This window comes from Spea bombifrons, chromosome 2 (genome assembly GCF_027358695.1).
Source record: "Spea bombifrons isolate aSpeBom1 chromosome 2, aSpeBom1.2.pri, whole genome shotgun sequence".
In the NCBI taxonomy this organism is placed as follows: Eukaryota; Metazoa; Chordata; class Amphibia; order Anura; family Pelobatidae; genus Spea; species Spea bombifrons.
Genome location: NC_071088.1, coordinates 100,542,548 through 100,557,806, shown reverse-complemented (window position 1 = coordinate 100,557,806; position 15,259 = coordinate 100,542,548). Strand labels below are relative to the sequence as shown.

The 15,259-nt window shown below is 37.9% G+C and overlaps 1 protein-coding gene across 1 annotated transcript; it reads right to left on the bottom strand.

Annotated features, from left to right (window-relative positions):
- Positions 1 to 2,858: 2,858 nt before the first annotated feature.
- SLITRK1 (SLIT and NTRK like family member 1) lies at positions 2,859 to 6,971 on the bottom strand. The gene has a single exon (XM_053455376.1). The coding sequence runs from the start codon at positions 6,566 to 6,568 to the stop codon at positions 4,478 to 4,480; it is 2,091 nt and encodes a 696-aa protein (XP_053311351.1). The 5' UTR covers positions 6,569 to 6,971; the 3' UTR covers positions 2,859 to 4,477.
- Positions 6,972 to 15,259: the final 8,288 nt, after the last annotated feature.

Below are 15,259 nucleotides of genomic sequence, written 5' to 3'. Positions count from 1 at the left end.
TACATAAACCCATGTAGATGTACTTATAGGAGATAGATAGATAGATAGATAGATAGATAGATAGACTTGTCCTAAATGCTTGCCTGTTTAAGGAGTACTGCTCTACATTTGATTCCCTAAATATTTCCTTATTTTAGTATATTGGGGAGCTACTGACAAAAGACACAAACACGAAACAAAAGGCACATTCCCCTCTTCCCTCAGGAATTCTTACTGCATTCAAAAATCAATAGGGTGGACATTTTTGTTCTACAGCTTGAAAAAAAAAAGCTATTTAGGACACAAATTTTTAGAACTGGAGAACATTCAGGGGTAGAACAACTGTATTTAAAGAAGCAATAAAACTAAAAAAGAATATAATTTCAGTGACACTGACTTTGTTAGGAAGGTTATTTGGCAACAACCATTGATATATATGGTCTTATCAAATGTATTTTTTATTGGCTTTAGAATCCACAGTGTGTGTGAACGCACTATTTCTGACATTTAAACATAAGCCATTTCTTACAAAATGCACATTTTTATTTTTTAACTATATTGATAAACATTGCTTCTAAGATGCAATGCCGATATGCTATCCTTACGATAGGGCTTATGAGCCTTTTCCAGTTATGTTGCATGTGCGAGAGGTGGGTGATATGTAGAAGCAATAAAGGCTTGGTAAATGCGTCATACAGTGAACGGGTAGAACAGTAATACTCATCTACCCACAGCATGAACATAATTAGGATAGTAGTTATATTGACGTCCCCAACAGACTCATGCCTATCCACCAGTGATGGCAGGAATCCAATAGCAGCAGCAATTACTGAGCAAGTAGGGGAATACAACTCTGTCCCATTAGTGACAGATCAGAACAGTGGCACGTAATGGTAGACCATATATGATGGTAAAGCATTTGTAAAATCTCAGAGAAGCATTTATTGCTTTCTTATTTTCTCCTATACTGCTAATAGCACCGTTATTCTGTGATCTAAGACAACAGATAGATAGAAAAATGCCTTAGTAATAAATACAAATCTTTTTGTAGCTGACATTTATCTTGTTTTACTGCGAGAAAAAAACATTACTTTTCCATCGTTGGAAGGACAGACACTGTTTGAGCATAGATTACTTGTGTATACTTTTATATATATAACAGCATTTACACTGTATATGCCTATAGGATTGAAAAAATAAACATGGCATTACATGTTTGCCAAAAAGGCTTCCAAACAAATGTGTTGTCTTTGCAAGAAACAATATATTTATTACAGAAGATATCCTTATAACTTGCTTGAAATATATTATATATTTATAATGATCTCAAAATTGATATATTTTTAAATATGCACAAAAATGTTAATTACAAGAAATCACCTGGGGGCTATCCATTCCTGATTTATTTCATAACATTAGATTAGACCAGATTCCTGTTTTTACAATTCAGAATTCATTTAAAATATATTATATTTAGAGACATATGCACACTATTAGGACATAACCGGTCTACATATTAAATATATTCCCACTCAGATTATTTTAGCAAGCAAAATGAACTGTAAAATGCCGCTACAGCAATGCTTATCTTCCAGGTTTGATGGCAAGAATGATGCAACATGAGTGATTCATGTAGGGCAAGGGTATTTAAAAAAATGATTACAGCAAAGCTATATTATACAAAACAGTTTAATGTGAAGACATAGCAAAGAAATCATCATTCCTGGCCAAAATGTAATAATTACACATTTTTAACACTATTTTTCTTTTCTCTGGGAAAAAATAATTCTCATATATTGCTAACACAGACTTGGTATTCTATACAATGCCTGGTTGCATTTGTACTTTGCAAGCTTTCTTTTAAGAATGCATACAATTCTATAAAGATGCTTACCCAGAAGTGTCAATAAATAGAAAATGTCTTGAAGGTTCTTAATTTAATGTAAAAAAAAACAAAAAAAAAACACTACCTTAAGTAGGTTTTGAGCTTATTTTTATGTTTTTTGTTATAACGTTTTACTCTTTTTGTAATTTATGCAATTTGGAAGCAAAAATTTGGAATCTTAAAATATGGTTCTTCCTTTGCCAATAGTATACTAATACTCTTCTAGTAGCAACAGTCAGAACCCCCACACAAAGCACTGTTATCACCAAAAGAAAAAAAAATTGATCTGCGACTTACAATACCAGCTAGAAAAGCAAGATGACCGTCATCTTTAATATTATTTTACCGACTTTATTCAGAAAGATGTTTGAAACCGCACACAAAATACTATTGGCCAATTTAGCCTTTCACATTCCATATTCAAAGTTTACGTTGTATATTTTTTTTATCCATATATTGCCTTTTTGCATAAATAACATTGTTTGTGACCCACTGGCCACACTATACACCACGAAAACATGAAAGATCATGGGTAGGCAACCAGGAGAAATGCAAAATAGTCTTTTTTTTAACACTAAAAAAATATATTTTTTAAATATCTTGTTTTGCATGTTTTGTCCCAATCATATTCTTAACATCAGTCCTACCACCACCAATAACTAGATAAAATACAGATCAAACGCCTTTATCTGAGACCGGTAACCATACATGCTATATACAGTACACTGATAAGATGTTTGCAGGAGAGTGATTTGCAAATCAACATTGATTGAGTGTCTGTCTTATAATAGGCCACAAACCAGTTTACCTATCCAGAACATATTTAGACTAATTGTCATATTTCATAGTATAGAATTATTTTGGAAGGGTTATTAAGAAAAAGAAAACCAGGCTAACACGCTCTAACCATATCAAATCATTTATGTATTTTTAATTTGGGATTCTCTTGGGTTATACAGTATCTGTTGCATTGATAGGACTGAACCCAGATGAAAATGTTTCAAAACAAAGAGATTTATTCATACATTGTATTGTGATAGTAAAAAAGAAAACAAAAAAAAACAACAAGACTTGAGATGCTTGGTTAACTAATTCATTTTCAAATTTCCAGCAGATGCTAATATTCTGCAGACAAGACTGTCAGTCATTCAAGCTGTATTCTGGGCTGGAAATGCTGACGATTCAAATCTAGAATCAGTTAATGAGACTGGTCTATGGCAAGTCAATTACATGAATTCCAGAGGAGCTTCTAGAATGCTGCATCTGCATTACCCTGTGTTAACTTATCATGTATCATGGTGGGGAGGGGGCATATAAAACCCATTGCATTTCTTCATCAAAAAATGGAGGAATCTACAAATCCAAATAAATTGCAAGACCAAAAATAACCCCAACAACTGACAATCACAGCCAACATTTGGAAACATTTCACTTTAATACTGAAAAATATGCCATTATAAAATTTTCCAATATAATTACTGAATTTCAGCGTTATTTCCTTATTTTTCTTTTGAGCACCTCCAAAACTGAGCTTTTTTTTTTGTACATCCATTGTTTTACTCTCACCTTAAGCTCAACAATGACATTAACCCTTTTGAAAGTCGAACAGATGAGCCACATATTTATTTTCTGTACACTCACCCGGCCCCCATGGGGTTAAATCCAGATGCTCGTCTGCATCGGAATACCCCCTTGAGTGTTTACTGTAACCATAATGAAAAGGAAAAAAAAAACGATAATTCCTTTTTTTACATTCATAAAGATAATGCAAATGTAAATATATAATCAAACACAAAAATTGTCTGCAAAATATTTAAAAAATAAGGACAGGGGAGGAAAAAGAAAGAGAAATAAGTAATTGCTATGAATATTCATGCAGACACGTCTTAAATTAAACAGTACTTTTGATATTTGTTTCCCCACAGTAATGATGATCCATACTATGTATCCATTATAAAAGATAAAGCAATGGCACTTTTCGTATACCGATACTGTATAGAGAGAGTTGGACAAGATGAGCCTTGGTGGGGGGTGCAAAGAGACTGTATGCCCATACGTGATCTTCGGTTCACTCGAGCGCCCCCCAGCGTACGTTGTATCCATGCGAGCCATGCAGCACTTGGTATATTGGGAGTCATTTATTTACATTACATTCATGCCTTCTTGCAATGTTCAGCCAACTGCACCAACACAGCAGTGAGCAAATGCTGCATGGTATAGCCCCCCTCCCAACCAAACTCCAGCCTCTAATCTTCCTTCAAAACACCCCCTTGATAAATATTTTCGCATTTCTAAGAATGGTTACATCATCTATAGCCGTTGTGTTCCATGTCAAATGCTGCAGGTAGCCCATAAGGGTACCTAACATATAGATATGTCTCTTGAAGGATACTTGGTTCCTTACTGATGTCCACTTTTTGTTATTCACAATTAAGGTAGCATTGAAATAAATTCTATTTGATGGAATTGGCAAAATCAGAGCAGATATTAGAGCTATACACATCCATCTCCGTGTCCCTTTTTGTATATGTGAAAGCTGTGGGGTGCAGGGATAATTGCTTTCATGATACCCTCCTCCCCTCACTACCACCCCTGTGCCTCAGCCATAGACAACTAGTCTGATAGGGAATGAGATCCACAATCGTAAACTCTATGGGTGCCATCTGTATTATATGGTCCATTGTGCCAGTAAGAAGAATCACACACCGTCTGCAAGGAATTGATTTCAGATGCAGATGAGTTGGCATCCCTTCTCTTTGATCTTTTCCTGTTTCTAAGGATAAAGACGAGCATCCCAACTACTGTGAAGGCAGAGGTTACAAACACCAGCAAGAGTCCTGGTACAAGAACAGATATTGAAACTCGGCTGGTCTCTAGGTAGGAATTTGGATGAGTATTGGTTTCAGTCAAGCCAGTACTGTTTTTGTTAAGTGAATTTAAAGTGGTGGGTGATTTTGCATACAGTAATGGACACATCATATCATTGGAAAGAAACCTGAAATCTTTCCCCCAAAATTCTTCCGGGAAATAACATTTGAGATCACTTACAATTACCTCGGGGCCAAGGCGTTCTGCCCATTGTTTAAAAGGCACGTTGTTGCAGGAACAGTCCCACTGGTTGCCATGTAAATCAATCTGTATGATAGAAGTGAGTTGATCCAAGACCCCAGCCACTGGAAGGTACATAAAATAATTGTTGTGAAGACTCAGTTTGGAAAGACTGACTCCAGCAAAAACATCCACAGGTAGTGATTTAAGGAGATTATTATTTAGGATCAGGATCCTAAGGTTGGGCATTGGATTAAATGTGTTTGGGAGGATCAGTTGAATGAAATTAAATTCCAAATTTAAATATTCCAGACTCTGCAGTCCTGTGAATTTATCCGGCATTAGGGTATCTATACAGTTTTTATCCATGTAGAGCCAGCGAAGATCTGTTAAATTCTGGAAGGTGTTGTTCTCTACCATGCCTATGTTGTTATTTCCCAAATCCAGTAAAGTTAAATTGCCATAATCCCCAAAGTGCGATCTTCTTATGGTATGGATCTTGTTCTCCCTTAGAAACAATTCCTGGACATTTGGTGGTTTGGGCTCCAGATCTGCCAAGCTCTTCACGTTCTTGCTACTGCAGTCAACTTTTAGACCCGGGCCAAGGATTTGCTGACCGCAACTGCAGAACGATGGGCATACAAACACGTGGGGGGCTTTGTAATTGGAATTCATTTCTGACACAACAGCTGTAGGTCGAGTTTTAATCTGCCAGTTCCCTGGGGTTTTTGTACCCCCGCTTACTGATGAGCCTTGGGTGGCAGGATCTTCTTGCCCGTTGACCTTAAATGGGGTTGGGATTGGTCCAGGATCGCAGGTTTCATCCTGGGCAGGGGGAGCAGCCAGGCTTGAATCCACTGCATTTTTTGAGGGACAAAGCTCTTGCTCTGTGGTTTCATTCAAGTCGTTGCCCTGTAGCCTGGTGGGGGCTTCGCAAATAACTCTACCGATCAATGCATTCTTTGGGATATTTTCTAGCCACTCCTTTAGAGATAACAGATCGCAACTGCAGTCCCAAGGATTATCCTCCAAGAGGATTTCAGCTATGCCTGGGATTTGTTCCAAGACTCCTTCATAGGGCAAGGTCTTAACTCGGTTCCCCCGGAGATCCAGATGTGTGATCGGTACATACTGGAACACGTTAGTAGGCAACGTGCTAATGAGGTTGTCATTCAAAATTAAAACCTCTAGCTTGTTTAAATCTCTAAACGCACCCGGGTCAATGTCTCTTAACAGGTTGAAATCAGCCTGGAGATACTCTAGATCATCCAGTCCAAGGAAAGTGTGTCTTCTGAAAGCTTTGATTTTATTATTATTAATGTGCAAACGTTTCACCAGCTGCAATCCCAGAAAGGCACCAGGAACAATCTCATGTAAACCATTGTTCTCCATGTGTAAACTGACGGCATTGTAAAAGTTAGCGAACTCATTAGGGAAAAGCCTCGTTAAAGAATTCCCATGCAGGAACAAATGGTAGAATTGGGATGTGGGGGCAGAGAAATGCTGAAGGTTCGAAAATCCCTTTTTCTCACAGTCTACGTGCAGATCTCCTTCTACCTCGTTACAAGAACAGATCTTTTCTTTGCAAACGTCTCTGGTAACGTTCCCAGCGGCAAAACAAAGAGATATCTCCAGCAGCAGAATCCAAAGCAGCATTTTTAAACCGAGCAATTCATCCCCGATCTCATTGCAAAGTATCAGCAATCCATCTCCATAAGAGATATCCCGATAGATAGTATTTCTACAGAGAGAGAGCAGCCATAGAATTACCGAAAGGACGCGAAGAATCCCTTTCGCCTTTCTCCGCAATAATCCCAGACGGTAGTCAATAATATATCCACAAATTACGGAGTCACGTAGGATGAATCACGAATGCAGCAGAAAACATCCGAATAATCGCTCGGTGGATATTCTGTGTCAGGTTTTACAAATCGTGCTGGTAACACGCATTCTGCCAATGTTGAGCAATGCCATGCTACAGACGCAGACAGACAGGCTAATGGGCGAAAGAGCTGTGTGTGGCTGTGCCTGAAACCACCAACCTTGTCTCTCTCTCCCTGTCTCTGAGCCGGGTGTAGGTTGCCCGATGCCGGTTACCTTTCCCTTCTCATACAGCTCGATTCCCCGTGTGAGCTGTTCACAGCTTCTTGGTGCTAAAATCACGCCCCAGCCTAAGCAGTCGTCGTCAAGCCAATGGCGCTGCAAAATTTCCGCAATCGCTGCGTTTTTCCGCTGTCCATTTCACCCCTACAATCCCTCTTCTTCTGGATCTTAGGAGGCTTCTTGTGGATGACAGCACACGCAGTGTGTGTATATTTCTATATGTGTGTGCGTGTGTGTGTCTGGGAGAACAAGTGAGTTGCTAAGAGGCTCTGCTGGATCCAGCCTGGTGCACTCTGAAAGATCTGACACCCTCTGCTGAGCTGCAGTGGCAAAAATCCATTTGTTCAGGGAATGCTGAAAAAAAATCAATCAACGCACAGGGCAAGCGTTAAAAAATGTTGGTAGTAAAGACCAGCGATCTACTGACACGCTTACTGAAAATGGGTGGTAGGTTTTCTTTTTTTTTGTTTGAGGCTAAGTTTAGAGCCTAAGTGCAACTGTGTGATGTCACACACACGCACACACGGTCTTCCTTATTTACACACACCACCCCCTAGTATATATATATATATATATATATATATATATATATATATATATATGTATATATATATATACATATATATTACTATCAATCCTCATGAACGTAGGCACTCAAGGGGTCACAAGTCTATTGTACCAGGGCAAGCTTTTTACATAAGTGTATAACGACAGAGAGAGAGTGAATGGATGAGAGAGGGAGGGTGAGGGAATGAGAGAGGAGAGAGAGAATGATGGAGAGGGGGGGAGCGAGAGAATGAGAGAATGAGGGAGAGAGAGAGAGACAATGAGGGAACAACAGAGAGAAAGATAGCATGAGAGAGAGAAAGAGAGAGAGAGAGAGAGAGAGAGAGAGAGAGAGAGAGAGAGAGAGAGAGAGAGAGCATGATGGGATGAGAGAGATTTCTGTGTATTTTTTGCATTGTACACTATATGAGATGCAATTAAACTGAGTGCCATGGACCTGTTTCTGGCTATTTGCTTCTGCATTATAAATACTTGCAGAATGTGTCCATTATAGATAGAAGATCATAGATAAATAGAAAGATGGGAGGATAGGCTTCCCATTGCATTATGGCAGATTTCTTTTCCTTGTTGCCCTGCTTTGTATCTGATTCCCAGACTAATAAGGCTAAGCAGTTATACAGTTGGTTGTATGAGGGGGAGTGGTTTTTGATGCAGTAGATATTTCATGTAAGCTGCTCAGAGGTAATGCTGAGATTGGGCTCTCGGTTTGGCTGCAGTCTTTCACACTCTTACTTTGCCTCCATGCCTTTTGTTTCTATGAGCTATGCAAAACAAGTAGGAGCACCACAAGAGCAAATAGGGAGATGCAAGAAAAGATCATGTTTTTTCCTCTTTCTAATTATAAATCTGTCCTCATGGCTGTAAGAGCATTAATTACTTGAACAACAATCCACAGTGGGTAATTATATAACACTAAGTTAGCATTTGCCTATTAAAAATAGAGGAGACATAAGTCAGAGTGTAAATATAATACCCCGAGTTCTTTATTCTGATGATGCAGACAGTCTTTGGGAACTTTCAATCATCACTAGAAGTTGAAGCATAAACAAACTGATGGTTTAGTCATAAAGCAACACATATGGGGTATGAAGAAGGCCAATATGAAATGGTCTATATATATATATAGAAGAACTCTGTCTAAACCATAAGGAATGTTCACTTGACTTTTCCTTATGAATACTGATAAACCTAGGCTTTCAGAGTCTGCAGTTGTTAAAACAAATGAGACATCCTACCAATTCTAACAAGTGACCTTATCAATGTGAATTAATTAAGATTTTACGGCGTTTCCAACAAGAGTGGCTACGCATGCCCACCTCCTACACCCATACTAGAGATGATCTCGGTTTCTAACTTATTGTTTAATTATGGACCTTATGCGACCCTTTTTAAATTACTGCAACTAATTACATCCACAGACAAATGTAAACAATCGTTGGTCCTTCCTATTAAATTAATAATTGACATTTTACTAAATAGATATTTAAAAATAAATTATTTATTGTGAGTGCAGTGGTTACCGGTAATTCAATTTCCACCACTGGCGGGTTTAAGTTCCAACATATCATTTTGATAGTATGTAGCAATATAAATAAAAATGATACATTGAGACTTACCAGTAGACAGTGGTGGAAGCTGAATTAACCACTGGAATGAAAACAGAGGACTTTTTTTTAAAAACAAATATCACTTTAATAAAATTTAGGATACTGAGGACATTGAGGACGTCAATTATTATTTTAATCAGAAGGACTAAAGGTTTTTAACCTCTTAATTAAACTGCTTTTCTACTCATATCCACCAATATACAGTATATTCCGTTTATTAACATTGTAGGTTTGCCAAACTTGCCTATACTCGATTAAAGTAGCACAATATATTTGAAGTTATTTATATCATTCCAGTAAGTGCAGTAGTATGTACATCAACATAAACCATTTTGGAAAGTTCTTTCACCTAGATATATGTTCTGCTAGTTCAATTATGAAACATAATGCTGATGAAACATTGCTATCCTATACCCTGTCACTGTTACATTTTCCTACATTTACTAGAAGTCATTAAAGCTTAATCTACAAAAATGACAAAAAAAACACTCAACTCCAGAACCAAGAGAAAATAATTGCAACAGGCGATAGTCGTGTTCACCCATTAAACCTCAGATGTTAACTTCTAAATGAATAAATGTGGGCTCAATCAATGTTAATTGATGCTTTAGAGACTTAACATCTTAACACTTCCATCAAACCTAAGCAGTTCCAGATTTCCTCTTTTCTTCAATCGTCTCTCAGCGAGGCCATATCCCAAAGCACATTTATTTTATACTTACATGCTGAGCCCCTAGCTGTAGAATAACCTTACAGAATAAATATACACATATACATTTAACTTTGGCCATGAAATGATGCTAGACAACAACTTCTAGCTAGCAATAGTGTTAAAACAGAGTCCTATAAATGTATAAAATATTCACACATTTGCTATATATAGCTGTATAATAGCCCATCTATACATTCTCTTTATTTTTTATGCCTTTGAGCTCAGCAAAATGGAGCCATGACACAATAAGCCATCCACCAATATATTCAGATACAAAAAATAAGTCATCAAGTAATCTAACAAGAAAGTAACTTGTACATTTGCTTGTAACAGTAATCGCACACAGTGAAAAGATGCAAGAATATTTGATTTACTAGGGGTGTGTTATGTTACTATAAACTTTAAGTATGCCCTCTAGTTAATATTGATTAAGCTACTATAAAACTGTATCTCATTTTCAACACATGGATGCACTACTCAGATACTCTTTATTGAAATCATATTGTCAATTGTACATAATTCTTATTTTTAATTCCTACTTCAGATCTGGAATATAATATATATATTTTAAAAAATATATATTTTTTAAAAAAAAAATAGGTTAACCATTAACTACATAAAGGATGGCAAATATTTTTAAGAATGAATGGCCAAATCTTTCTAAGTCAAACATAAGTATCTGATTTTTCTGAGAGCATATTTTTCTACTAATATCTATATTGTAGCATACATCATAAACACCATAAAATGTATATTAACCCCTTAAGGACAATGGGCGGTCCCTAAACCCATTGAAAACAATGCATTTTGATCCCGTACATGTACGGGCTTTGTCATTAAGGGGTTAAAGTCTAACACAGTAATGTAATGCATTTGTGTACATGATCCTGTCTGGGACACTAAAGTATACATTTAAAGGACAACTGAGTGGTAGAGAATGCACTCTCAGGTAGATCCATTCATTGCCTTGCCACCTCCAAACCACTACCAAATTAACACAAGTACTATTTTGTAAAATGACATTTTTATTGGTTTGTCACATACAATGTCTATGAGAATAAAGACATTTGTGTGTATATTCTTCAATCACTTTCAGTTACATGAATAGTGTGAATACACATGAAGATACATAGTTGCATACTTTATTAATACAAACTCTTCTGAATTAGGTGATGAGAAAAGTCAACCAAACCACACATATCTTGATCTATGTATACATGTGTAAATCATTGTCTGGCAGACATGATTCTCAATCAATTGTTCGTTCAGCCAGGCACTGCCAATTTGCTGCATAACTGAATAGAGCGGCTAGGGGTGTATATTGGTGTAAAAGGAAAAACTAATATTGTCATCATAGAGAACTATTTCTTGACTCAGTCCCTATAGAGAGGCAAACCCATTGCTCTCAAACCAGGGAGTCCAGACTTTGGAGCATAGGTTGGTTGTACTGGATGACCAGTGAGACATCTTCTACGGATACTTTTAGTTGTTAGGTACCATCTACAACAGGTTTTTCTCCCAATTTATGCTCATCAGCTTTCCCAGATTGCAGAACAATGCCACACACAGTATTGTTATGTTCTATAGGACCACATTTGGGGGGTATGGGGGTAGTGAAGTTTTTATTTTCTGTTTCTTGTGGTAGGGATAGCTTATGTACATACACATTCTTTCTCCTACTCCCAGACGCCACTAACCCTAGGCTCACCAATGACACTCCAACACCATACACGGACACAGAAAGCTAACGATAATATCATTCACTGACAACATACTAACACCAAATACTAAGACACACACTCATATTAACGTCATACACTAACATACACTTAAACACTCAAACATCATACAGTAACAGACACACACATGCAAACATCATATGTTAAAAAACACCTTACAGTAACACAGTTTCTAACACCATTCACACTTGCACAGACATGCCAACCACATACAAATGCATACACCTTACTCATCCTCTTTGCTCCCTTCTGTATACTCAGTTGCATAAATGCAAGGGCCCTCCTGCAAGACGTACAATTATGACATCCATGCTCCTCTTACATATAATTACTTACACATACTGTAACATACTAACATATTTTGCACACACTAACATACTTACACACGCTAACTTATACAGTAATATACCAACACATTCTAACACACACATGAATTAACATACTTACATACATGCTAACATACAGTAACTTACTGACATACTTAAACACACACATACTAATATACTTACACACATACAGTAAACATATCTACACTGACAATATCATACCAACACACCCACAGTAGCATACTTACACACACTTACATGTGTCACGGTTGTACTTTGCTTGTCAGGCTACTTTATGTATTATACCAGTTATGGTGCTATTTCCACTTGTAGTCTCTAGTGGCCTAGCAGGTTTGGGAACTCTGGCTATGGTCTAATTGTTTCAGCTGGGCCTCATTAAACTTGTTATCTGGTGCAGGCTGTTAAATACCTGCTGTTGTCTGTAAACAGGGCCTTTGCATTAGTGTTGCAGCCTTGTGTTCTGACATTTACATTGACATTGACATTGACTCTGTTGCTACTTGTAGCACCCTGTCCGTGGGCTATCCAGCCAGTTGCCCTGTCCATGGGCTATCCTGCCAGTCGCCCTGTCTGTGGGCTATCCTGCCAGTCGCCCTGTCCATGGGCTATCCTGTCAGTCGCCCTGTCCGTGGGCTATCCTGCCAAGCCCTCCTGTCCGTGAGCTATCCTGCCAAGCCCTCCTGTCTGTGAGCTATCCTGCCAAGCCCTCCTGTCTGTGGGCTATCCTGCCAAGCCCTCCTGTCCGTGGGCTATCCTGCCAGTCACCCTGTCCGTGGGCTAACCTGCCAGTCGCCCTGTCCATGGACTATCCTGCCAGTCGCCCTGTCCGTGGGCTATCCTGCCAGTCGCCCTGTCCGTGGGCTATCCTACCAAGCCCTCCTGTCTGTGAGCTATCCTGCCAAGCCCTCCTGTCTGTGGACTTTCCTGCCAAGCACTCTGTCCTGAGGACTATCCAGTTTCTGCTCTGTCCATCAGTTTCCAGTCTGTTCTGCCTGCCTGGCAAGTCACAGTCCTACTTTGGTGCAGACCTTTATCACTGCTTGTTCATTTCTCGGACAGATTACCGTCTAGTGTGATTAGGCCCAACTGTGTCCTGCTTCTCAATCGACCATTATAAGGGAGCTCTTTGATCTCCTCACACAGCCTGGTTACACTATGGATGCTGTGCACCTTTAAGGAGTAGATAGTATGAGAAGGGGGGTAGATAGTGTGAGAAGGGGGGTAGATAGTGTGAGAAGGGGGAGAGGGGGTAGATAGTGTGAGAAGGGGGAAGAGGGGGTAGATAGTGTGAGAAGAGGGAGCAAAGGGGGGATAAAAAGTAAGAAAGAGGGGTAGTAAGTATATTGAAATAAAGAGACTGAATTAATATGTGGATGAATTGTGTGTTATTTATAGCTAACCCCCCAAAATAGTTGTTTATAAATCATGATTTTTTTTTATTGAAGGGAGGGATGCTTAATAAACAATGCTGATTAATGGTTGTCCTTTATTTTTGCAGAACCACACCATCAATGGCTGTGACGTGTGACTTTTTCCTATCCTGAATGCTGCATTGTTGAAGATAAAGTAAGTTGAAAAAGTTGACAGATATGAATCAATATGTAATTTGTTGAAAAAAAATGATGTAAAAATCATGTTTTGTTGGGGGTGGGGGGGTCCTTAACAGATTCTCACACCGAGGGATTACGTGGTTAAACACTAAGCACCAAAGTAATGGCTGTAGTATGTAGAAAATTTCATGTTAATAGGAGCCTGAAAAAGTGGTTTCTAGAGGCTATGTCTTATATAACTAGCTATAGAGGTTCACCATTTTATGTTAACAATATGTTTCTGAGCTTCATAACTTCATTATCTGCCTGAGGCATTTAACCAGTGTGACTTATTTATGGATTGTGTCACTGGGTTACAAATTGGTTAAATCCATTCCAATAGTTATATTTATAACAACATGTATAAAAATACATTGATGTGTATTTAGATTCCTTAATGAGATCATGCACTGTAAACGTTCTCTAATGTTAGACACACCAATTCAATGCATATATATATAAATCAAACAAAATTTGATAATTTAGAATGGATAGGGAAATTATTTTATTAAAGCTGGTTCACAGCAAACCAGGAGAAATGTACGGTCACATTTTGCAGGCTATTTTCTGAAAATATTAACACAAATAGTAGTGATCCAGTCCTTGTATAAACATTTGAATATTAATTATTGGGAAAACAAATGGTTTTCAACAATGAATCGCCAATGTGCACTAGGCAAGTGATTTGCATTTTTTTATTTCAATTATGTTTTTTAAATGTTATTGCAGCAATCTAGGTAGGAGCATACCACCACAGACTAGTATTTATATTCTGTACAGTCATATCCACACAATAATTTGGAAAACATGATGATTTTTTTGTTTAAATTATTTTGTTAAATATTTTGTTAAATAACTAATTTGTGAGCTCCTTGGTAGAACTACCACATAAGCAGTGAAAAAACCTATGTTTGTCTACACTATGGAAGTGTACACAGATATCTTATGGTGTTCTAATGTATAAAAAGACAAACTGAGCAAACTTACAGATATCCTGAGTTCTCTTGTTTTGTATATGGTAACATGTTTTGGAATTTTGAATCTCTTTACTTAAGGTGTCTTGAAATAAAAAGCCACATAATGTATATCAAGCTACATTACTATGTACAGCCGATCAAATATTTACAAAAATGCCTTTGTGTGGGTTCTGTCAAAAATAAGGAATTAAAGGGAGGTTATGCTTTTTCATTGTTTTCTGATTTCTCATGTGTCCAGTACAGTATTACTAACGTAGAGATATCATATAAGGTTATTTTTTTATTTCATATAGGTTTTTACTGATAAAAAAATCACGATTATTTATTTTTTTTCCTAGGAGAGTTTTGATACTGGGATCTTGGTGGAGGAAATTTTGATTTTTTCTACTACCAGAGGCGTATCTAGGGTATGGCACCTATGGCCCGTGCCATAGGCGCCATTTGAAAGGGGGGTGCCAGTGAGTGGCTTTCAAACGTCGTCTTTTTTTTTTTTTTTGATGCGGAGGAGAGAGAGGGGCGCCTAGCAACATACAGCAGTGAAGCAGCGGGCATCGCAGCAGTGCAGTAAGACAGAAGCCTCATGCTCCCATCGCTGGACCTCAAGGTGAGAGAACTACAAAGGGGGAGAGGGGTTAGAAAGTGATAGGGGATGGAGAGGGGGTAGATATAAGTAAAGAGTGTGAATTAATGTGTGGAAGCATTGAGT